General features: G+C 35.2%; 1 protein-coding gene across 4 annotated transcripts in view; it reads left to right on the forward strand.

The window, feature by feature from the left end:
- The window catches only part of SPATA17 (spermatogenesis associated 17), a 212,874-nt gene that overhangs the window by 117,816 nt on the left and 68,736 nt on the right, over positions 1–26,322 (forward strand). For all 4 annotated transcript variants that reach the window (XM_025420991.3, XM_025420990.2, XM_025420993.3 and 1 more), the window contains one exon: positions 15,530–15,665. In XM_025420991.3, the coding sequence (XP_025276776.1) occupies positions 15,530–15,665 (136 nt within the window). The remainder of the gene's footprint in view (positions 1–15,529; positions 15,666–26,322) is intronic.

Consider the following 26,322-nt stretch of genomic DNA (forward strand, 5'->3'; position numbering starts at 1 on the left):
AGGAATGTATGATATACAGTGTTTTGCAAACTTATTCTCTAATTCATTCAACAAATATTATTGCATGCCTAATATGTGCCAGGCACTATATTAGGCACTGGAGACAGAGCAATAAACAAGATAGACAGAGATCTCCCAGCTTTGTAGATCTAATAATGTAGTTGGCCGTGAAATTTCCTCATCCATAGACCATAATTTGGAATATGCTACTCTGGATTATTACTCAGCAAAGAATATTTGATTTTCCTTAATGATTTTTTTAAGTTTCAGCTTATTTTTTTCCTAGACCTTCTTAACAATAATTTGTACAACTGTTTTCCACAGCCTTATTTTCCTTCTTAATTATATGTTCTTTTTTAATTAAGTTTTTCATTTTAATTCCAGTATAGTTAACATGCATAATTATATGTTCTTTATATCAATTATACAAGTCCTTAAAATATCTTGAGTTCATCCTTTTTAGCTATTTTGGCATCTTTGTTAGTTTAAAGCATCTGATATAAATGGCCCAAAAGAAGAGCCTGTGTGAATGTTACTTAGCTAGAACATTTAAATTTAGTATCTTTTAGCAGAGATACTAAATTTTTTCAAGGTTTTCACAATTAACTAGAGAAAAGTTAAGTCTACAAAACATATGTCAGAAAGTTGTCGCATGGCTGTAATGAAATTACTGAGTCAGCATGCCTTGACGATGATGATGATGATGGTGATGATGATGATGATAATAATAATAATAATAATAATAATAAATCCAGGAATTCTATTTTTCTTAACCTAAGAAAAATGTAAGTATACAGGCAAAATATGTCTTCCCATTTAAATTTAGAAGCTCGCAATATAAGCTTACTGTCTAGTTGAACAGATAGTCTTGCCATTTGCGTTCCTTAAATATTTCATTTCTGTCTCCACCCTGGGGGAGAGACCTGTGCTATTGTTATTACTGCTTAAATAGTTTAGGAGTTTTAAATTTCTGCTACGAATTCCAGTCTAAGTATAAAATACTTTGTGTGTTAAACACTTAGAGCTTTGGTTACATTAAAATCTCAACGAAAGCTGTCTTCATAAATGAAGTCCATCTAATTCCTATCCCAGTCTGTTGCTCATTTCATTAACATCTTTTCAGCCAAAATTCTAGTAGACTAAAACATCCTAATAGTCCTAAAACAAACATAGTCTATGTTTTAAGGTCTTTCTATTGATATTAATAAGTTACACATTAGGTTTATCTGGAAACTTGTATTTTCCATACCAACAGTGAAAATACTTTATTTCTCATTTTGAACATAGTAAAAAAGAGACATACTTGCTAAAGTTATTCTAAAATTTAGATTATTCTGTGTTTAAAGGAAAAATATTCAGCTTTTTATGGCCTTTTTATGAATCAGACCTTAGTCAATTAACCTGATTAGTGTTTTAGTAGAACTAAAATTATTCAATATTGAGACATAATCGACAAATAGCACTGGGTAAGTTTAAAATGTACAGCATAATGATTTCACTTACAAATATTGCAAAATTATATGCATTCATTTGTTCATTATATTAATTCAATATTCATTATTAAGTATACACACTACAAATCTAAAACATATCTCAAAATATAATTGACAAAAATAATTTGCATATTTCCAATTACGTGGTTTTTCAAAGGCTTTATCTTTTTTTTTAATTGCTCTGATTGGTTAAGGAGAACTGAGTCATCTGATAGTGAGACCAGAAATGAACTGGTTATAACTCAGCCCTCAAAACATTAAATTTACTGTTTTCTATGTTATAATAATGATTATAATATTAAAGTCTAACAGAATCATTTTCAAGCAGGTGTACTTTTAAGATAACATGAAAATTTTTTTTTTGATTGGTTTATTAGATTAAATCAATTTGCTTGATTCATGTTTAATCTTTCAATTCTTTCATCATCTCTTTCCAAACTTTTACACTGAGGTGTCTTTGCTTGTCAAATTAAGTTTTGTAGACTAGAGACAATTCCCTCTGGAATTAAAGGAAATGTCTTCCCTTAATTAGCCCATAGTGGATTTTTTTTCTCTCCTATTTTACTTCCTTTGCCAGCAACTAAATAATTTAATATTTTGAACATTACAAAGCTCCATATCCTTGCTCCTTTTTGGGGGAAGTATCTTAGATACAAGACTTTTAAGCAAAGATCCTGGATGAATTCTATCTAGCACTCACTCTTGTGTCCCCATCACGGAGTGTCTGTCTTTCCAGTGTTGTTAATGATTGGGAGGGGCTGCTCATAAACTAAGATCTGTGTAATGCGGCTTATGGTCTTTTGAGCATATTCTGTACTTCTGCTACAAAAAACAAACCCACACAAAACAAACAAATAAACAAAAAACTTTATAGCAACCATTATTGCTATAAGAAAAAAATAATTGCCATGATTCCCACTCTGAGTTGTATATAAGATAAAACTGATTATTGATTTTCTGAGAGATTCTTTTTTAAAAAGATTTTATTTATTTATTCATGAGAGACAGAGAGCAAGAGACAGGCAGAGACATAGGCAGAGGGAGAAGCAGGCTCCATGCAGGGAGCCCGATGTGGGACCCGATCCCAGGACCTCAGGATCACACCCTGAGCCACAGGCAGACGCTCAACCACTGAGCCACCCAGGCATCCCTCTGAAAATTCTTTGGTCATTTGTATTCTCTCAGTAGTGCCTGGTCAAGAAACAGTATTATCTTAGAGACACTCTTAATAAAGTTAGAGGTAAACTACTGCTTGCACATATGAAGTTCAGTTTCTCAAATATTAAGACAGTAAAACTCATAATACCTTATTTTTTATGCCGTTGTCTCATTACTTTACATTTTCTCATCTATAAAGTATAGGAGGTTTTAAAAATTTTTGAAGACTAAATTATAACCAATCAGACGATGGGAAAGTCTTTTTGTTTCCTTTTCCTACATAAAAGAAGTGGATGTATTGATAGTCACTTATTATATAAGAGTCCTGTGTTAGTTTTATAATTCATAAGAAAAAATTTTTTTAGTAAAAGGTAGAAATGTCAGACATGTCTTGGTAGCAAAGGATCACAAGGCATCCAATTTAGCAACATAGTTTAGAGAGAGCTATGCAGTAATCGGCCACCTTTCCTTGATCCCCAGCATTTATTAGCATTTGTAATGACATAGTCAGGTCTGCCTCTCAGGGAGAGGATCAGCTTAGAGCCCAAATGATGAGTCTACTTTTGGTGGTAGTATTTGTGAGGAAAGGATGAAGTAACTGGGACAGTATTTCCTACAGATGTGAAGTATGATAAAACTGTTGAAGCTTAGCCTGTTCCAATAGGAGCCAAAATGCACCCTGTGAAAAGCATTCTTTCCATTTTCCAACCAAATTACCTCACACTTATAAGACACCCCCCCCCCCCCCAATGTGTGTTCCAGGTTCTTACTTCTGAGTATCTACTCATACGGGCCCCTGACTTGCATGCTCTTCTTCATTTCCATGTATGTCCAATGACATCTGACCCATTTGTTAAAGCTCAGGTTAGATATTGTCTTGCTCTGGTTTACTATTTCTCTTGCCTCTGGCCTAAGCAAAAAACTTATTTGCATTCTTTTGCGTAGCCCCCTGGAAAATTTATTATGGTCTAGAACCAAATTCCTAACTTGGAATAGTGTTCTTTTATCCTGAATAAAGCGTCCTTTTATCCAGCCTTGGGGTTAATGCATATATTTTACTAGGAGCTGTTTAACAGAGAGAGGGCTGATCTAGGGCATGTTTGGTGTTTGAGACCTGTAGGCATGTATCTTGGTATCTATAAATGTTATCACTGTGTCCATTTTAGATGATATACCTAGCTAGAATCCATTGTAACTTGCATAACTACCCTCCTGAGCAGTCAAAATTTATGTAAATGTAAATATAAAGACAAATGTTTTATAATGTATAAAGATCTATAATATGTAACTATACATATTCTCCTTATTTACCACAGATTCATCTGCACCATAGGACTCTACACGATCTACTTTGTTTCCTTTATAAAGAACCCAATTTCTAGCTGTGTTGAAACCCTACCAGTTCCTTCAGCATTCTTTTTTTTATGCTCTAACTCACCTCTATATCTTTGTATATATTATTTCTTTTGTCTAAAGTAGGCTTTACCAGCTCTTACCTTGACTACTTGTTTTTCAGCTCTACCTACACAGTCTGAAAAGATAACTTTTCTATGTCCCATCTCCCAACTCCTTGCCAATAACTCCCTAAAATATATGCATATTAAGAACACATACATGTATCTAAACATGAACCTTCCTCTGTGTCTTAGTAGCCTCTTGTGCAAACATCTATCACAAAATTTAACCCTTTGTACTGTGTTGTCTCATCCTCCCCACCCCCCGCACTAGAAGGTGAATTCTCTGTAGGTATAATTAATAATAATTAGGATAATTCCTAATTAGGATAATTCCATCATCCTATCTCAGTATTTTTCAAAAGGCTCAGTATAGAAAGGCATTTCATTATTTTTTTAATGAATGAATATTATTAAGACAGTACAGAAATCACTGTGGACTGGAGTGGGATAATGAGGCTGTCTAGGAAAACTGGGTTTTTACCTGGATTTTGAAAGATGAGTCATGTATGGATCAGCATATCAGGAAGAAAGGAGTACAAACAAAGGCAGAAGAATGATGGAAAGATGGAGAGAAAGAAAGACAGGACTATAGCATCAGTAGAATGGCAGATAGGGGGTGCTTGCAGAGCGAACAGATCACGTACATTCTAAGAAGCCTGACAGCTGGGCTTGGATCAGTAGGCAAGAGGATAATTTGTAGATTTCAATTAATTGGTAGTGAAATAAATGGGTTGGAGGAAAAGCTAAAATAGTGGCAATAGTTGGACTATAAGAAAAGGGGAAATTGGGGCACCTGGGTAGCTCAGTCAGGTAAGCGTTTGCTTTCAGCTCAGGTCAGGATCCCAGGGTCCTAAAACCAAGTACTGCATTGGGCTCCTTGCTCAGCAGGGAGTCTGTTTCTCCCACTGCCCTTCTCTGCTCGTACTCTCTCTCTCTCAAATAAATAAATAAATAAATAAATACATAAATAAATAAATAAAATCTTTAAAAAGAGGGAGGGATATAAAGGAGTTATAAGAGAAAAAAGTATAATTCATTAGTCCTTTTATTTGGAAAATAAAATTAAGTATATTAATACTCAAAGTAGAAAGACTGTATTTGCAGTGGACCCATTTTCCCTGAAGCTAATTGAATTTAATTTTTCTTTCTGAGACCTCTAGCAGTTCTTCCCTAACTGCCCACACATTCAGGTAGTGATGTGATCACTATATCTCTACATTATATTTTAGAATTTCTTTCAGATCTGAATCTTTGATGAGATCATAAAATAATAGGCTAACCCATATCTTCATTAATGTGGCATCAGGCTAATTGAAAATAAATCACTACAAGTATGAGGTAAATCTGAATATGTATTTAAAACTGGTAAAAGAAACCATTTTAGAAAGTAATTGGTATTTATCTAAAAGTTTGATTACAAACTAAATTGATTTTTTAGGGTGTTCATCTATTTATTTATTTATTTTTTTTTTTTTTGGATTCGATTTTTTTTTTTGTTTTTTTTTTTTTGTTTTTTGTTTTTTTTTATTGGTGTTCAATTTACTAACATATAGAATAACACCCAGTGCCCGTCACCCATTCACTCCCACCCCCCGCCCTCCTCCCCTTCTACCACCCCTAGTTCGTTTCCCAGAGTTAGCAGTCTTTACGTTCTGTCTCCCTTTCTGATATTTCCCACACATTTCTTCTCCCTTCCCTTATTTTCCCTTTCACTATTATTTATATTCCCCAAATGAATGAGAACATATAATGTTTGTCCTTCTCCGACTGACTTACTTCACTCAGCATAATACCCTCCAGTTCCATCCACGTTGAAGCAAATGGTGGGTATTTGTCATTTCTAATAGCTGAGTAATATTCCATTGTATACATAAACCACATCTTCTTTATCCATTCATCTTTCGTTGGACACCGAGGCTCCTTCCACAGTTTGGCTATAGTGGCCATTGCTGCTAGAAACATCGGGGTGCAGGTGTCCCGGCGTTTCATTGCATTTGTATCTTTGGGGTAAATCCCCAACAGTGCAATTGCTGGGTCATAGGGCAGGTATATTTTTAACTGTTTGAGGAACCTCCACACAGTTTTCCAGAGTGGCTGCACCAGTTCACATTCCCACCAACAGTGTAAGAGGGTTCCCTTTTCTCCGCATCCTCTCCAACATTTGTTGTTTCCTGCCTTGTTAATTTGCCCCATTCTCACTGGTGTGAGGTGGTATCTCATTGTAGTTTTGATTTGTATTTCCCTGATGGCAAGTGATGCGGAGCATTTTCTCATATGCATGTTGGCCATGTCTATGTCTTCCTCTGTGAGATTTCTGTTCATGTCTTTTGCCCATTTCATGATTGGATTGTTTGTTTCTTTGGTGTTGAGTTTAAGAAGTTCTTTATAGATCTTGGAAACTAGCCCTTTATCTGATATGTCATTTGCAAATATCTTCTCCCATTCTGTAGGTTGTCTTTGAGTTTTGTTGACTGTATCCTTTGCTGTGCAAAAGCTTCTTATCTTGATGAAGTCCCAATAGTTCATTTTTGCTTTTGTTTCTTTTGCCTTTGTGGATGTATCTTGCAAGAAGTTACTATGGCCGAGTTCAAAAAGGGTGTTGCCTGTGTTCTTCTCTAGGATTTTGATGGAATCTTGTCTCACATTTAGATCTTTCATCCATTTTGAGTTTATCTTTGTGTATGGTGAAAGAGAGTGGTCTAGTTTCATTCTTCTGCATGTGGATGTCCAATTTTCCCAGCACCATTTATTGAAGAGACTGTCTTTCTTCCAATGGATAGTCTTTCCTCCTTTATCGAATATTAGTTGCCCATAAAGTTCAGGGTCCACTTCTGGATTCTCTATTCTGTTCCACTGATCTATGTGTCTGTTTTTGTGCCAGTACCACACTGTCTTGATGACCACAGCTTTGTAGTACAACCTGAAATCTGGCATTGTGATGCCCCCAGATATGGTTTTCTTTTTTAAAATTCCCCTGGCTATTCGGGGTCTTTTCTGATTCCACACAAATCTTAAAATAATTTGTTCTAACTCTCTGAAGAAAGTCCATGGTATTTTGATAGGGATTGCATTAAACGTGTATATTGCCCTGGGTAACATTGACATTTTCACAATATTAATTCTGCCAATCCATGAGCATGGAATATTTTTCCATCTCTTTGTGTCTTCCTCAATTTCTTTCAGAAGTGTTCTATAGTTTTGAGGGTATAGATCCTTTACCTCTTTGGTTAGGTTTATTCCTAGGTATCTTATGCTTTTGGGTGCAATTGTAAATGGGATTGACTCCTTAATTTCTCTTTCTTCAGTCTCATTGTTAGTGTATAGAAATGCCACTGACTTCTGGGCATTGATTTTGTATCCTGCCACGCTACCGAATTGCTGTATGAGTTCTAGCAATCTTGGGGTGGAGACTTTTGGGTTTTCTATGTAGAGTATCATGTCATCGGCGAAGAGAGAGAGTTTGACTTCTTCTTTGCCAATTTGAATGCCTTTAATGTCTTTTTGTTGTCTGATTGCTGAGGCTAGGACTTCCAGTACTATGTTGAATAGCAGTGGTGAGAGTGGACATCCCTGTCTTGTTCCTGATCTTAGGGGAAAGGCTCCCAGTGCTTCCCCATTGAGAATGATATTTGCTGTGGGCTTTTCATAGATGGCTTTTAAGATGTCGAGGAATGTTCCCTCTATCCCTACACTCTGAAGAGTTTTAATCAGGAATGGATGCTGTATTTTGTCAAATGCTTTCTCTGCATCCAATGAGAGGATCATATGGTTCTTGGTTTTTCTCTTGCTGATATGATGAATCACATTGATTGTTTTACGGGTGTTGAACCAGCCTTGTGTCCCAGGGATAAATCCTACTTGGTCATGGTGAATAATTTTCTTAATGTACTGTTGGATCCTATTGGCCAGTATCTTGTTGAGAATTTTTGCATCCATGTTCATCAGGGATATTGGTCTGTAATTCTCCTTTTTGGCGGGGTCTTTGTCTGGCTTTGGAATTAAGGTGATGCTGGCTTCATAGAACGAATTTGGAAGTACTCCATCTCTTTCTATCTTTCCAAACAGCTTTAGGAGAATAGGTATGATTTCTTCTTTAAACGTTTGATAAAATTCTCCTGGGAAGCCATCTGGCCCTGGACTCTTGTGTCTTGGGAGGTTTTTGATGACTGCTTCAATTTCCTCCCTGGTTATTGGCCTGTTCAGGTTTTCTATTTCTTTCTGTTCCAGTTTTGGTAGTTTGTGGCTTTCCAGGAATGCGTCCATTTCTTCTAGATTGCCTAATTTATTGGCGTATAGCTGTTCATAATATGTTTTTAAAATCGTTTGTATTTCCTTGGTGTTGGTAGTGATCTCTCCTTTCTCATTCATGATTTTATTAATTTGAGTCTTCTCTCTCTTCTTTTTAATAAGGCTGGCTAATGGTTTATCTATCTTATTAATTCTTTCAAAGAACCAACTCCTGGTTCTATTGATCTGTTCCACAGTTCTTCTGGTCTCGATTTCGTTGAGTTCTGCTCGAATCTTTATTAACTCCCTTCTTCTCTTGGGTGTAGGATTCATTTGCTGTTTTTTCTCTAGCTCCTTTATGTGTAAGGTTAGCTTTTGTATTTGAGTTCTTTCCAGTTTTTGAATGGATGCTTGTATTGCGATGTATTTCCCCCTTAGGACTGCTTTTGCTGCATCCCAAAGATTTTGAACGGTTGTATCTTCATTCTCATTAGTTTCCATGAATCTTTTTAATTCTTCCTTAATTTCCTGGTTGACCCTTTTATCTTTTAGCAGGATGGTCCTTAACCTCCACGTGTTTGAGGTCCTTCCAAACTTCTTGTTGTGATTTAGTTCTAATTTCAAGGCATTATGGTCCGAGAATATGCAGGGAACAATCCCAATCTTTTGGTATCGGTTCAGACCCGATTTGTGTCCCAATATGTGGTCTATTCTGGAGAAAGTTCCATGTGCGCTTGAGAAGAATGTGTATTCAGTTGAGTTTGGATGTAAAGTTCTGTAGATATCTGTGAAATCCATCTGGTCCAGTGTATCATTTAAAGCTCTCGTTTCTTTGGAGATGTTGTGCTTAGAAGACCTATCGAGTATAGAAAGAGCTAGATTGAAGTCACCAAGTATAAGTGTATTATTATCTAAGTATTTCTTCACTTTGGTTAATAATTGATTTATATATTTGGCAGCTCCCACATTCGGAGCATATATATTGAGGATTGTTAAGTCCTCTTGTTGAATAGATCCTTGAAGTATGATATAGTGTCCCTCTTCATCTCTCACTACAGTCTTTGGGGTAAATTTTAGTTTATCTGATATAAGGATGGCTACCCCTGCTTTCTTTTGAGGACCATTCGAATGGTAAATGGTTCTCCAACCTTTTATTTTCAGGCTGTAGGTGTCCTTCTGTCTAAAATGAGTCTCTTGTAGACAGCAAATAGATGGGTCCTGCTTTTTTATCCAGTCTGAAACCCTGCGCCTTTTGATGGGGTCATTAAGCCCGTTCACATTCAGAGTTACTATTGAGAGATATGAGTTTAGTGTCATCATGATATCTATTCAGTCTTTGTTTTTGTGGACTGTTCCACTGAACTTCTTCTTAAAGGGGAATTTTAAGAGGCCCCCTTAAAATTTCTTGCAGAGCTGGTTTGGAGGTCACATATTCTTTTAGTTGCTGCCTGTCTTGGAAGCTCTTTATCTCTCCTTCCATTTTGAATGAGAGCCTTGCTGGATAAAGTATTCTTGGTTGCATGTTCTTCTCATTTAGGACCCTGAATATATCCTGCCAGCCCTTTCTGGCCTGCCAGGTCTCTGTGGAGAGGTCTGCTGTTACCCTAATACTCCTCCCCATAAAAGTCAGGGATTTCTTGTCTCTTGCTGCTTTAAGGATCTTCTCTTTATCTTTGGAATTTGCAAGCTTCACAATTAAATTTCGAGGTGTTGAACGGTTTTTATTGATTTTAGGGGGGGATCTCTCTATTTCCTGGATCTGAATGCCTGTTTCCCTTCTCAGATTAGGAAAGTTTTCAGCTAGAATTTGTTCAAATACATATTCTGGCCCTCTGTCCCTTTCGGCGCCCTCGGGAACCCCAATTAAACGTAGGTTTTTCTTCCTCAGGCTGTCGTTTATTTCCCTTAATCTATCTTCATGGTCTTTTAATTGTTTGTCTCTTTTTTCCTCAGTTTCCCTCTTTGCTATCAACTTGTCTTCTAGGTCACTCACTCGTTCTTCCACCTCGTTAACCCTCGTCGTTAGGACTTCTAGTTTGGATTGCATCTCATTCAATTGATTTTTAATTTCTGCCTGATTAGCTCTAAATTCTGCAGTCATGAAGTCTCTTGAGTCCTTTATACTTTTTTCTAGAGCCACCAGTAGCTGTATAATAGTGCTTCTGAATTGGCTTTCTGACATTGAATTGTAATCCAGATTTTGTAACTCTGTGGGAGAGAGGACTGTTTCTGATTCTTTCTTTTGAGGTGAGGTTTTCCTTCTAGTCATTTTGCTCAGTGCAGAGTGGCCAAAAGCAAGTTGTATTGGGAAAAAGAGAAAAAGAGAGGAGAGAAAGAAGGAAAGAAAAGAGAAAGAGAAAAAAAAAGGGGAAGAAAAAAAAGAAAAAAAAACAAAACAAAAAAAAAAAAAAAAGAAGAAAAAGAGAAAGAAAAAGGAGAAAAAAAGAGGGTGGGGGAAGGAAACAAATCAAAAAGCAAAACAAATCAAAAAGCAAAACAAAACAAAAACAAAAACAAAAACAAACAAACAAAAAAAGAACCACCGGGGAGTATCTTCTGATTCTGTGTTCTTTAAGTCCCTTGGCTTCTCCTGGAAGTTGTCAGTCTAGCTGGTCTTCTGGGGGAGGGGCCTGTTGTGCTGATTTTCAGGTGTTAGCAGTTGGGGGAGCTGCTGTGCCCCTGCCTGGTGCAGGGCTCAGGGGGGGTTGTTTACCCCGTGAGGCCGCAGGAGGAACAGCCCCAGTGGCGGGGCAGCTCTGGAAACCTGGATTCAGCTCCGGCAGGAACTCCGTCTGCAGGGCCTGGAGGCTCCGGGGCGGGGCCGCTGATGTGCTCAGCTGGGGCAGGAGCGTCCTTGCAGTCCTGGGCCCTCCCGGCCTCTGCCTGTCCCGGGGGAGGCGGGATCCTGGGCTGTGTCCCGGCGCCCTGTGCTCCGGAGCCTGCGCTGGTGGATTCGCGCTCCCGGGCCGCGCAGCCCCCTCCGCGGAGCCGCCGCCCGAGCCCTCCAGCTGCTCCGGGTCCCGCCGGGTCCCGCCGTGCGCGCTGCAGCCCTTAGGGAGCTCGGCGCACTCTCCCGGGGCGCAGGTGTCTGTTAGTGTCCCCGGAGCCCGAGGGCATCCCCGCCCTCCTGGGTCCTGCTCCAACTCCCCGCGAGCCCCTTTCCGCCCGGGAAGGTCGGTGCAGCTCCTGCTCCTCCGGGACGGGGCTCTCCTGTCCTGGGGACACTCGCCCCGGCCTCAGCCCGGCTCCTCGCGGGGCCCCTCCCCCTTGGAGGCCTTTGTTTCTTTATGTCTTTTTCCCCGTCTTCCTACCTTGATAGAAGCGCGAACTCTTCTCACTGTAGCATTCCAGCTGGTCTCTCTTTAAATCTCAGGCCGAATTCATAGATTTTCAGGATAATTTGAAGGTTTTCTAGGTAGTTTGGTGGAGACAGGTGATTTGGGGACCCTGCTCTTCCGCCATCTTGCTCCTCCCCCCTCTATTTATATTTTTATAGAGCATACCCTGTTTGAGAATTAAGTAATTTCTTCCTAACTTGAAATTAATATTTGAAAATTAGTTATAAGACATCTAATTATTTTAAATATATATTCCTATATATGTACATATGTGCATATACTTAAGAATACACATACATGTTACTTCAGTGAAAGATTATGGCTGAATGAAAGTAAAATTAACTCATGGACAGGAAAATACTTAGTCTTTAAGCCTTGTCTTCTCAGCCATCCATTCCCTTGAGAAAGCAAATTTTGTTCAGACACAAAAGAAAAATGTACTATTAAAATGCAATTCAGAAGTGATAAAAACTGTAAGTGTAGCAGCCGGCTCACAGTACCCCCTTTGTATACTCAGGGACATTGGGGCCACATTAATTTTTGTGTGTGTGATGTCCATCCCATGTGCAAATTAGCACTGGAAGGGCCATAATCTGTCTTATATGAGAGCTCTTTTCCCAAGAGCATGTATAATAATACATGCTTGTGTAATTTTGTGTAATTCAAAGCTCTCTGTACTGTTTATTTGATTTTATATTTTAAATAGTATTAGAGAATGTTTTCTTAGGAAAAATATTAAGGGATTTATTAATAAACATTGAAAGGAAAAAACATGAAAAGGAATCATGAAGTATAAAATTAAAATAATGCTACTTTCCTTTATTATTTTTTAAACAAATTTATGAGTATAATGGAAAAGAATCAAATTTTCAGCTGAAGTGAGATATAAAAAAAAAACCTTCCTTGTCTTAATTAGGTGAGATAATATCTGAGAAAATACTGACATATGCTTATAGATCAATATATCTTTTGAACCTCAACTTTGTTTTTTCAGAGCCTGAATTTCAGAATATTATTCTCAGCAGAATATTTCATTTCACTACATATTATATATATATATTTTTTTCATTTCCCAGATCTTTTTCACTAGTTTCTTTTATTTAAAATGCATCTAGCTCCAACATCATTGGTGCCATAGCCTCTTTGATTATATTAATTAAGATTTTTTGATATTTACTCCTATTTCCTTCATTAAATCTCTTTCCTCCAGATTATCTTCTATTTTGGGATATGTGTCTTTCTCTCATGTTGGTACTTTTCCCAACTGATAATCCATTTTTAGATTTATATTAAAGGAGAACTCTAGAAATCAGACTGGAATGTATTTGTATGCGAGAGTGGCTTTGTGACTGATCAACTTTTAATTAAGAATTCTTCAAATGTTGATATTCAAAGTTGTTTTCTGGGCATTCCTAGTATCTTTTGAGAAGATTCATTCATCTGAACTAAGTATTTAAGCTCACATAGATAAGAGCAAAAGAAAAGTTCAGTGAATAAACATTGATTTAAAAATCCATATATCTCAGGACACCTGTGTGGCTCAGTGGTTAAGCACCTGCCTTGGGCCTAGGCGTGATCCTTGAGTCCCAGGATCAAGTCCCACATCAGCTTCTTGCATGGGCCTTGCTTCTCCCTCTGCCTATGTCTCTGTCTCTCCCTCTCTGTGTGTCGAATGAATGAATGAATGAATGAATGAATGAATGAATAAATAAATAAATAAATAAACTTTATTCACACAAAAATTGTATTACAATCTTAGATGTTCCATGGGTTTCAAAATTTTGATCCTTTATGTTGATCAGGATAACACATTAAAATAATAATGCTGATGCAAATGATAATGATGAACATGACAACAAGCTACTTTTACATTTACTTCTACTTTTAGCTCCCCCATTATTTATTGGACACTTGCTCTTTTAGCCTCCATGTTAAGCTTTACATATACTAAATTATCCATTCCTTACAACCATCCCATATGGAAGTAAAATCTCATAGAGGTCAAGTAACTTCCGTGAGGGAACAGTGGTAGCAAGAGCAAAGCTAAGATGAGAATATTGGTCTGGTTAGCTCAAAAGCCCCGTTATTTATAACCCCTACCAAAAATGCCTTCACTATTTGGATTAGTTAAAGAATGAAACTGAACCACTATCTTAACACATACACAAAAATTAACTCAAAATGGATTAAAGACTTGAAACCATAAAGCTCTTAGAAGAAAATCATAGGCAGTAAGCTCCTTGTCATTAACTTAGTGATTATTTTTTTTGGATTTGACACCAGAAGCAAAAGCAAGAAAAGCAAAAATAAACAAGTGGGACCACATCAAAATGAAAAGCTGCACAGCAAGAGGAACCATCAACAAAATGAAAAATCAACCTACTGAATGGGAGACAATATTTGCAAATCATATATTTGATAAGGGGTTAATATTTAAAGTATGTAAAGCACTCATACAATTCAATAACAAAAAAAAGTTTAATTTTAAAATGAACAGAGGAATTAAATAGACATTAAAAAAAAAGACATACAGATGGCCAACAGGTATATGAATAGATGTTTCAACATCACTAATCATCAGGGAAATGCAAATTAAAACCACAATGAGGCATCACCTTACACCTGTCAGAATAGCTGGTATCAGAAAGAAATAACAAGTGTTGGCAAGGATATGGACAAAAGGAGACCCTTGTGCACTGTTGGTGGGAATGTAGATTGGTGCAGCCACTGTGGAAAACATTATGGAGGTTCCTCAAAAAATTAAAACTAGAACTACCATATGATCCAGCAGTTCCTCTTATATATATTTATTTGAAGAAACAAAAACACTAACTTAGAAAAATATATGCACCCCCATGTTCATTGCAACATTATTTACAACAGCCAAGATATGGAAGCAAACTGCATGTCCATCAGTAGATGAATAGATAAAGGAAATGTGTTATATACAGTGGAATATAATTCAGCCATAAACAAAAATGAGATCTTGTCATTTGCAACAGCATGGATTGACCTTGGAGGTATTATGCTAAATGAAATAAAGTCAGACAGAGAAAGACAAATACCATAAGATCTGACTTATATGTAGAATCTTTAAAACAAAATGTTGGTAGATACAGAGAACGGATTGGTGGTTGCCGGAGATGTGGAGTAGTGGGTGGGTGAAATGGGTGAAGGGAGTCAAAAGGTACAAAATTCCAGTTATAAAATAAGTGAGTTATATGGACTAATATGGAGACTATAATTTATAATACTGTATTGCATATTTCAAAGTTGCTAGGAGAATAAATCTTAAAAACTCCTCATCACAAGAAAAAAAGGTAGCTATGTATGGGATGGATGTGAAATAGACTTGCAATGATCATTTCATAATATATACAAATACTAAATTATGTTGTACACCTGAAACTAGCATAACTAATATAATCTTGTATGTCCATAATACCTTAATAAAAAAAGAAAAAAATATTTGAAGAAAGCCCATTTCAATGAAAATTTCCTACACGGGCCTCCTTTTCATTTTTGGGTACCATTTTAAAATTAAGAACATTTTTATTTACACAAATTTTGCATTATTTTGCTTCATTAATTAATAAATTTATTCTTTAAAATTTTCCATATTTCCAAAGTATTTGAAACTTATAAATATTCTATGTAAAAGGTATCTCCATTTGCTGAATAAGAAATGAAGATTCATAAAAGTAACAGAGATAGTGTCAGGTTGAAGTGGAATCCAGGTCTTGTGACTCCAAGCTATGTTTTATTTTTCACTATGCTTTACTATTTCTCTAAATTCTAATGTTTTTAATGAAATGTCTGCATAAATAAAATTAACATCACTTAAATGTTCCTTTAGGTTTTTGCCATTTTCGTCCCATCATAAAAATAAAAAGTACATCCCATTAATGCATTCATCAAGCAAGTATGGCCCCAACTCTTATGGAAGTCAACATTTTAGAGATGAAAATCCTAGGAAGTGGATCTGTGACAAGGTAAGATAATGCAACATTAAAAAGATGATGTTCCTTTTTAAAGGCTAAAAATATGCACGATTACAATAAATATGAATATTCTCATTACAGTTAATACCATCATGGTTATAAAATTATTTATAGCTATTTTATGTAAAGATGGCACTGCTGATCTGTGGCAGTAAGAGATTTATATTTTTGTTTTTTAGTGTTACATGTTTTTGTATGTAATGGCTCAGCTGCTCTATGTTCTGTGGCATGCATCATGGCTTTGCCAAAGCCAATCAGGATCAAAACTTGAATCTATGGTCACAGAATAGTCAGCCTTTCAGACATAGAAATCAGTGCTTGATTACTTTCTCTCAATCTGTGTGTATGTGGATGGATAGATAAGTAAATAAGTAGGTAGGTAGATAGGAATACATAGAGATATATGTGATATGTATATATTTGATATAGAAAAGAAAAAACAAATATTTATTAACTGATTCTAGAGTTGTATTTGTTAGTATTTAGATAAAATTTTCTGATTAGGGAAAACACCAAGATGTCTTACACAATAGGAGGTAAAAGGAAAGTTCTTACCATGTGTGTAGCCTATTATCTAACAGAAACTGTAACTTATTTATAAAAATAATTACATAGAGGGATGCCTGGGTGTCTCAGGGGTTGTGTCTGCTTTCGGCTCAGGTTGTGGTCCTGGGGTCCTGGGATCTACTGCCTCATTGGGCTCTGGGCATGGAATCCTGCTTCTCCCTCTGCCTATGTCTCTCCCTCTCTCTTTCTCTCTGTGTCTCATGAATGAATAAATAAAATCCTAAAAAAAAAAAAAAGAAAAAGAATTACATAGATAAAATGAAGTTGTAAGTGGCTTTCTAAAAGGTAATTAAAGCCACTGAGTTTCATAGAGTATATCAGACACATTGGTTCTATTAATAATCTGTCAGTGAGGATTTACTCATTTATACACAGCCTCCTTCCAGAAGAATTTAAGACACTTTACTAAAATCAAATACAATAAAGGTTATATTTGAGAAATAAAAATAGATGAAATGATCTTAGATGAGAACAGTGTCTATGCTCACAAAATAAAGGAAACCATTACTGCAGTGGGAAGGGACAGGAATTTCAGCTTGTGTATGGCAAAGATGAAGAGGAAACACAAGTTGCAGACATATCCTCATTACTCAAGAGGAAGACACATGTTAGACCCTTAAGAAAAAATGAGTTCTTTCTTTATTTTACCAAACTCTAAGATAAAGTCTTTTTTTTTAGGACATTGTAAATATGGGATTACCAAGGATAAGTCACTGGGGAGTAACAAGGATACTTTAGAAAGTGCCTAATTTTCTTTTCCGCCTGCAAGGTCCTCTTTCTTAAAAAACTATCTAAAATACTAAATAATAATTCCACATCATAAGGAATATGTGCAGTGAGAGTACTGATTGGCAAACCAAAATACTGGTGATGATGTTATTCTTGTCATTTGTTTTTACCTAATATGCAACAATTCAGAAGATAGGCTAAATACATTTTCCAACTATTTAATTTCATATTTTGAATGTGCATAACATGATCCACATCTCATTTGCTATTTGACATAAAAATTTTTTTGCCCTCTCACTATTTTATTTAATTCAAGGAAGTATTCATTTCTTTAAATATAAATGACTTACATGACATTAAGGACATTAAGCTACTTCAGAGTAAATAAGATCCTTGTGCAAATGTTTCTTTCCTAAAATAATACAGTACCTTCTGGTTTTATATGACATATTCACCTCATATACTGACATATTTTGGCATATACATCTATCTTAGAGAAGTAAGCAACTTCATGGAAATATAGAGACTTTGGGATACTCACTAAAGAGAAAAATTGTTTATTTCATTCTTTTGAGAAATCATCATGTGCCTCCACATACTTTTAGAAAGTATACATATTTAAAGTTAACCATAAATAGTTGTTCTTGTAGACCCTGAAAAATAAGAGAGAAGAGTATAGGGATTCTTTAAATCCTAATAAATCATTAATCCACTAAACCCTACATAAAAGCATGTAGAAAAATACTAAATGCAAATGGAAATTCCTTTTTCCCTGCTTCTCTCCATTCATTATTTCTTCGTACTTTCTGATCTCTTCAAATAACCATATTAAGTCAACAAATCATCCTTCTGTGTGGCTAATGTAATCTGCACAATGTAGAGGTAGCCATTTTATTGTTTATATTTTAAATCTTACAACTATTAGACATAATTTATATTTTGATTTGATGTGAAGTGATTTGGGTGAGAATTGGGTTCAGTAAATTGCTAAAAGCAGGCTTCTTTTTCTTTATATTTATAAGACTTAGTTTCTTGATTACAAGGTTGGAGGCCACAATTTATTCATTATTAGTTGAGTAAGAACAGTTTTAGGGAGGCTAGAGTTATTAAGGTCAAAATATTGAAGAAGGAAAGGCTGACCTGGTTTTATGCCTCCTCTGGGGGAAGATGGGCTGTTTACAAACATTTAAATATACATAACATTTACTGAAAGCAATAAATTGATTTCAGCCAAGAAATAGCTCAATTAAATATAGTTGGCTCCTGTTGTCCACCTTTCCCGTCATGTTTTAAGATTATCTACGTGGAGAATTTTCTTTTCTTCTATCATCTATAAACACAGAGGTTATAATTTTCAGGTCATTTGTTATACAGTGTTAAAGGGTATCAGTTGAGAGAAAATCAAATGTTAGATAATCTTTCTCTAACCACATTCACATTAAATTAAATATCAAATATTATTTAATATTTTTGTTTTATTTTTAATGCTATTGATCCAAAGAACACTATACAAAGACATCAGAAAGTCAACAAAGGGAGAGCAAACAGTAATTTTTTCTTCATGCTATGAAAATTAATAATGAAAAACAACATATCATTTTTCTTAAAAGCATAGAAATCAGTAATAAAAAGTAATAAAACATATATAACTTACATTTCTTTTTTATGTAATTAGTGATGATAACTTAAGTTGAATATTTTTTTAAAAAACTTTATTTAAATTCAATTTAGGTAACATAATCTGTACTATTATTAGTTTCTGGTGTAGAATTTAGTGATTTATCAGTGCTCATTACATCAAGTGCCCTCCTTAATGCCCATCACCCAGTTACCCCGTGCCCCCACCCACCTCCTCTCCAGCAACCCTCAGTTTGTTTCCTAGAGTTAAGAGTCTCTTATGGTTTTCCTCCCTGTCCATTTTCATCTTATTTCTCCTTCCCTTCCTTACTCACATTTCTTTAATCTGTTTGTAAAATGCCCCAAGTTTTTAGATTCTGGGCCTGTGCCTTAACTGGTAAAACTTTATCAGTTCAGGTAGATAATGTGTATTTATAAATTCTTTATTGTGCTGATATCAATATTTAAAATAGAAGTGAATTTCAATAAGGAGTATACACCAGTCAGTCACTATTAATTTAATCTATTTGGGTAGATTTAAACAAGTTGGACAATACAAAAACTCAGTATACTAAAAACATTCTTTTGGTTGTCAAAACATTCACATATGTTCATATTTACTGAAGCAGAAATAATAGTCTAAGGCCTTTATCTGAATTGGAATGAGTTCTCATATGCATTTTAGATGACTGATTTTAATGGAACTATTTCATGTTTTCCCACGTTAGCAGAATTCAGGAAGAGACTTTTAAGATGGTTCATGTTGATAGAGCCTTTCTTCATATGTCTTATTGTAAGTGAATTACAACAGTAGGGCAGCCCTTTTTTGTTATTTTCACATGCATTTTAGTCCTAAACAGGATTTCATAAGCTACAAAGCATAAAAATATCTAGTACTCCAAAGAATTAATTTAGAGAACCTAAGCATATTGCACAGAACATAAAGTTGACCTTTACCGTCTACGGCTTTTGGAATGGAGTGGGATGTGGAACACATCATAGATTTAATGTGGCACATCGCTGTCTGCAGAAGCTTGGGTGGGACTGGGACTGCTTGCCCATGGCACCCGGTGATTGAATCTGCTGTCACCAGCATCCTGATAATAATGAACATTCAGCTTAACGACCGTGATTATGATTATCATAATTGATGTGCAAGTGCAGTGTGTGGGGATCATTACAGCTGAACTGTACAGCAGAGAAACATGCCTCAGTTATGGATAATTTTACTTTTATGCATTGATTGGGATAAAATATGCCTTTCTATTTAAACAGACCGGCTTCATATAATTTTAAGAATCTTTCTGTACATGTTGATTGATGATTATGCACTTGCTGAAAAACAGCCCCTTACAGTTGTTTGTTTTGTGTTGTTTCGTTTCATTAGTAAATGTAAACAATTAAATAATTAGGTGTAATTGAGGGAAAATATTTTGCTTATGAGGATGGCCTTCAATAATCAAGTATTCAGTTTAAGTGTTGGGGTTTTTTTTCTCTTTCTCTCTCACAATACACCGGGGACTGAAATTCTTCAATTTTTTTTTTTTCTATGATTACCCTTGTATCAATCTTCTTGAGGTCACTGGGCTTCAGGAAAAATAATAAGTTTAAATAATTTTTATTATAGATCTATAGATGCATTTGCATATGCATGTATTTATACTCTGTTATGCATTTTAGAAAAATGAAACCCAATATTATTGGAACCAAATATTATTTATCAAAGTAATAGTTACCCTATAGAATAATGTTAAGATATATATATTTACACGACCTCTGCTTTTTAACCACTACCTTCTTTCTTATAGATTTATTATATCATAATTTTCAGTTATACTTTTACAAAAGATTCTTGATTTGAATTAACTTGTGAATGAAAATAATATGCACAATGATATATCCAAGATTTTCAGTAGATTAGATCTGACCATATTAGTCTATGATTATTAACCTAAGGGCTTCATTTGCATTTGAGTCTAAAATATCACATTTGAGTGATGAACAAACATAATGGAACACATTTTCATAAAGCCTGGTAAGCCTTTTTTTAAAAAAAAACTTTTATTTTGTAACTGCAATAAGGCTGAGATTGAGAGATCTCTCCATCAGATTATTAATAACTGTAGAGCTCTAAAGAGACTATGGCAAACATTTCCTTCTGAGATTTGTTTAAGATTTACATTACCCCAGGTAAGGTGCATGCCCTAGATGTGCAGCTGTACAGTGTAGTAAAGGACAGAATCTTTGTTTGAGAGCCAGGGGTTTTATAGCTTGTCTATAAAATTCTCCTATTGAAAGTTTTTGGCTCTAGTGCGATTCTTGAACTTTATTAAGAGTTCCTCTTTTAGTTTGTCTATAACAATTCAACATATGCCGATCTTTTCTGCATAATTACTAATCTAGTATAACAAGAATTAAATTCTTCATCTGAAGAAATCTTGGAATATGTTATCTGTACTTCCCTGCAATTAAACTCTTTAATTAAAAAAAAAAACTTTAAATGTCTCAATTAGTTTTGTTATTGTTGTTGTTGGAAACTGGGTTAACATAATATTGAAAATTGTAGTCTTCTAGACCTTTTACCCTCATCTCTAGGTATAGGATCATAGTTTTAATTTCTTTCTGTGACTTCCTGGTGATGTCTTTATGTAACCTGGCAAAAGAGAAGGTTAACAAGAATCAAGAGCCCCAAAATGACTAGAATTAAAGCTAGTGAATGTTTTCAATACCTTAGAAAGAGGCTGACTTTGATCTTAGGGAATCATGGACATGTCTGAAGCATTATATGAACATGAGAGTTAGCATTAACAGTGTTTATTCAAGTGTCATTCTGGCTATGTCTGCAGGTTTGGCATGGAGAAATCAGAGGAATATTTGTAAGTCCTTCTAGGTGGGTCCCTATCAAACCACATTAAACAATAATATTTGAGCATTTGTACCACAGAACATTCTTACACCTACATCTTTGCCCTAATGAATTCCCAAAAGTGAAAATTATTTTAAGATTTATTTATTTATTTTGGAGAGAGAGAGAGTCCACATGTGGAGCAGAAGGAGAAGGAGAGAATCTTAAGCAGACTCCTCACTGAGCATGGAGCCCTACATGGGCCAGGACCCTGAGATCATGACCTGAGCCAGAATCAAGAGTCAGACGCTCAACTGGTTGAGCCACCCCAGGCATCCCAAAGATGAAATTTCTGCGTCAAGGCTGTGATGATTGATTTTATATGTCAGTTTGATTAGACAATAGTACCATTATTTAATCAAACAGTAATCTAGGTGATGCTGTGGTTAACATCTACAATAAAGTTGACTGTAAGCAAAGGAGATTACCCTCAATAATGTAGGCTTCAGTCAGTTGAAAGCTTTATGAGCAAAAATTGAGGTTTCCTGAAAAATAAATCCTCCTTTAAGACTGTATTAACTCCTAAAAAAAAAAAAAAAAAAAAAAAAAAAAAAAAAAAAAAAAAGACTGTATTAACTCCTGCCTAAATATTTAGTCTGCCAGGTTACCCTGCAGATTTTGGACTTGCCTGTCTCTATAATTGCATAGGCCAATTCTTTAAAAAAAAAAAAAAAACAAAACTCTATCATTCATCTATCTATCTATCTATCTATCTATCTATCTATCTATCTATCATCTATCATTAGTTCTCTCTCTGGAGAAGAGTGACTGATATAGAGGGCTAGCACATTTGTTTTCTAATATTTTGAGTTTTTCCAGGTTTATAGAGATATAATTGATCTATAATATTGTTTTAGTTTGAGGTGTACAACATAATGATTTGATATACATATACTTTATTAAATGATTACCAAATACATCTGTCTGCTTATAATTACCTATCTGTGTGTATGTGTGTGGTGAGAACATTTAAAATACACTCTCTTGGAATGCATGGGTGGCTCAGTAGTTGAGCACCTGCCCCTGGTTCAGGATCGAGTCCCACATCAGGCTTCCTGCCTGGAGCCTGCTTTTCCCTCTGCCTACATCTCTGCCTTTCTCTCTCTGTGTCTTTCATGAAGAAGTAAATTATATATATATATATATATATATATATATATATATATATATATATATATATATATTATATATAAATACACTCTCTTACTGTTAGTTCTCTGGGAATTTTTCATCTTATAACTGAAAAATTTTTCCCTTTGACCAATATCTCTTCATCCCCCACCTCTAGTCCCTGTTCACTAATCTACTGTTTCTGTGAATTCAACTAGTTTATATTTCATATATAAGTGAAGTCGTATAATATTTGTTTTTGCTTATTTCACTTAGTATATTGCCCTCAGAGTTCATTCCTATTGTCTCAAATAGCAGAATTTCCTTTTTTATTTCTGAATAACATTTTATGAGTGTCTGTGTGTATCACATTATCACATTTTCTTTATCCATTCATCCATCAGTGGACACTTTGATTATTTCTTAGTCTTTTTTTTTTTTTAATTTTATTTATTCATGAGAGACACAGAGAGAAAGAGAGGCAGAGACACAGTCAGAGGGAGGAGCAGTCTCCATGCAGGGAGCCTGACGCGGGACTCGATCACAGGCAAATGATGCTGTGAAGTTAAAGAAGATAAGGACTGAGAAAGCCCCCTAGATTTACCAGAATCAGTCATTGGTTACTTAGCAAGAGCTGATTCAATGACAATATGGGGAACTAAGCCTGGATGGAGTAGCTTGAAGAGGGAATAAAAAAAATGGGGGGGGGGGGCGGTGGAAGTGAGGGGAAGGGAAAGATCGATCAAGTGTAGATAGTAATTTGAATAAATTTAGCTAGAAAGGGAGAAGAGAGATTGATAGGGCAATGGCTATAGGGAGATATATAGTGAAGTATCTTTTTTTAAAAAAATGGGAGAGGGATCCCTGGGTGGCGCAGCGGTTTGGCGCCTGCCTTTGGCCCAGGGCGCGATCCTGGAGACCCGGGATCGAATCCCACGTCGGGCTCCCGGTGCATGGAGCCTGCTTCTCCCTCTGCCTGTGTCTCTGCCTCTCTCTCTCTCTCTCTCTCTCTCTCTCTGTGTGTGTGTGTGTGACTATCATAAATAATAAATAAAAATTTAAAAAAAATGGAAGAAGTCTAGCATGAATAAATTTTACTGTGCTATATGGATATTATTATTTAACCAATTTCCTATGATTTAATATTAATTTGTCTTCTAAATTAGTCTTTTTGTATTTTCATATTTGGAAGCAATGTTGAGGACCAGCGCTCCTGTAGCCCAGCCTTTGCCTACAAATATGTTTAAAGCAGTTGTTCTCTACCAGAGGTGATTTTGCAATTTGGGCAGTGTATAAACACGTTTTCATCTACCACAACTGGGTAGAAGTGGGTGGAGGTGGGTGCGACAGGCATCTAGAGGCACCCACCTCGAGGCTATGGATTGCTAAATTTCCTATAATGCACAAAACAGCTCCCCACAAAGAATTATTTACCTAAAATGTCAGTAGTGCCTCTTGGGTTTAAAAAGTATGCATGTTTTTAAGACTTTTGATTCATCTTCCTAAATGTCTAACAGAAAGAGTAAACTAATTTACATGTCCAACTGGCAATTTATGTGAATTTCTACTTCCCTATAAAGATTTATTTATTTGATATAGAGAAAGCACAGATGTTTGCATGCATGGAGGTGGAGGAGGGGGCAGAGGGAAAGGGAGAGAAAGAACCTCAAGTAGGTGGCCTACTGAGCGAGAAGCCAGTTTTATCAAAACTATTTTTTATGTCTCTTTTCAGTAGTATGTGCCCTGTTAATCCATGGGATTTCTATTCTCATTTTTTTATATATATATAAAAAGAGGTTCTACTTGATTCTTTTTCAAGTAAGCCTGGTCAGTTCTGATACTGTCTTGTTCATTTTTCATTCTTTTAATTCTCTTTTAAAAAATAATTCTTTGGTATCTATCAATCAGCCCAAAGGTTTTTTCCATTATCTAATTCTGAAGTTTGATATTCAGTCAACTCTAATTCATGATGGATTTTTTTTTATTTACAGATTTCTTTTTCACTATATTTAAATTTTTGTTTAACATTGTTTATTATTTTAAGTCTTTAGCTTGTGAGTTTTTGTTCTCTGGAACTTTATGTAGGGGAATTCTTTGATCCCTGATTTAAGGTGCATTTCTTCAGAAAAGGTTTTGTTTATTTCTGCCAAGAGCTTAATGGACAAACTAAATTTTGGTTTGCTATACAAACCTCTATGAGGACAAGTTCATTGTTAGGCACTCTCAGGAAAGACTTTTTGTTTTTTGCTCCACTCAACCCAGAGCCAAGGATGAGACAGCAACATGTGTCAAAGTCTCCCTTATAAGGTCTTTTTCTAGTTCGCCTACTAAGAATGTTATTTTTCAGGAGTGCTAGTTTCATACAGAGGTCTCCAGTATAACTCCCACACTCTGCTGTAGCCCAGTTACCAATTTTTTGACTATTATGCCCAGACACTAAGACTATAAATAATACATATCTTGGGACAAACACTGACTGTAGTCCTCAGTGAATTTACCTTTTTTTTTTTTTTTTTTTTTGTGGTCAATTCTGTCCTCTTCCAAAGAATCCCCTTATTTTTTTCCAGGTCATCTGTGCATTGAAAAGATCTCAAAATCTTTTATCCAGAAATTTTAAGTGAGAGAAAGCTTCTTGAATTTCTAGTTTGCTGTATTGCCAGAAATTAAAGTACTGACTCTTTCTTATTTCAAATGTTGGAATAATTTTTGCTAGGTAACAGATTGTCTATTAATTTTGTGCAGTTATTTTAGAGGGAAATGTTTATTCCCTAAGATATGCTTGTAAAGTTTTTCTAAATATTATATGATCACTTATTTCTTTTGCTATCATTAATATACTATAAAATGATTTGAAATTTATTCTTGTGTAAGGATGATTCAGTTTTACATTTTTTTTTTACAAATAACTCTTGAGATTCCTTAATACCACTTATTTTGTTGTTTCTTATGGTTAGTGATTCTATTTTTATTCTTAACTTCATTTAGTCTCTATTTTATTTACTTTGATATTTTTATAGATTTTTTTATCATCTTATATTAACTCTTTTATTGTATGCACCACACTTACAGATTTATATATTGTATATTTTAAAAAATTTATCTTAAGTATGTGTCAAGGATATACAGAATATCAGAATATCATTTATAAATATAACAGTACAATGAACTCTCCACCTAACTTAGAGAAAAAATATTCCTATTATTTTGAAGTCTTATGTAGCACTCTCAATGATTCTATCCTTTCTGTTGCTAACTAGAGTTATCTACTATCCTGAATTTTTAATAATGTCTTTGCTTTTATCTATACTTTTATTACATATATTTATATTCCTAAGCAATAGTTAGTTTCACATAATTAGGCACTTTACATAAATGTCTTTTTATAAGTGTGTAAATTATACTGTGTGTTTTTTTTAACAACTTGCTATGCAAGATACCGTGTGTAGCTGCATTTTATTTTCACTGATATAAAGTATTTCATACATGAATTTGCCACAATTTATCCATTTTACTGGAGATGAATGTGGGATTTTTTTCACTATTTTGCTCTAATAAACTATGCTGATCTGAATGGTACCTTGGTTCTTTTACATATCTCCTGATTCCTATATGAGAGAAAGGAATTACTGATTGTAGGATATGTGCATACTTAAAGTTGTTCATAAAAACATACTTTTCCAAATGTTTTACAGATTTAATGTACAGCAGGGTTATTCAGTA

This window comes from Canis lupus, chromosome 38 (assembly GCF_003254725.2).
Source record: "Canis lupus dingo isolate Sandy chromosome 38, ASM325472v2, whole genome shotgun sequence".
In the NCBI taxonomy this organism is placed as follows: domain Eukaryota; kingdom Metazoa; phylum Chordata; class Mammalia; order Carnivora; family Canidae; genus Canis; species Canis lupus.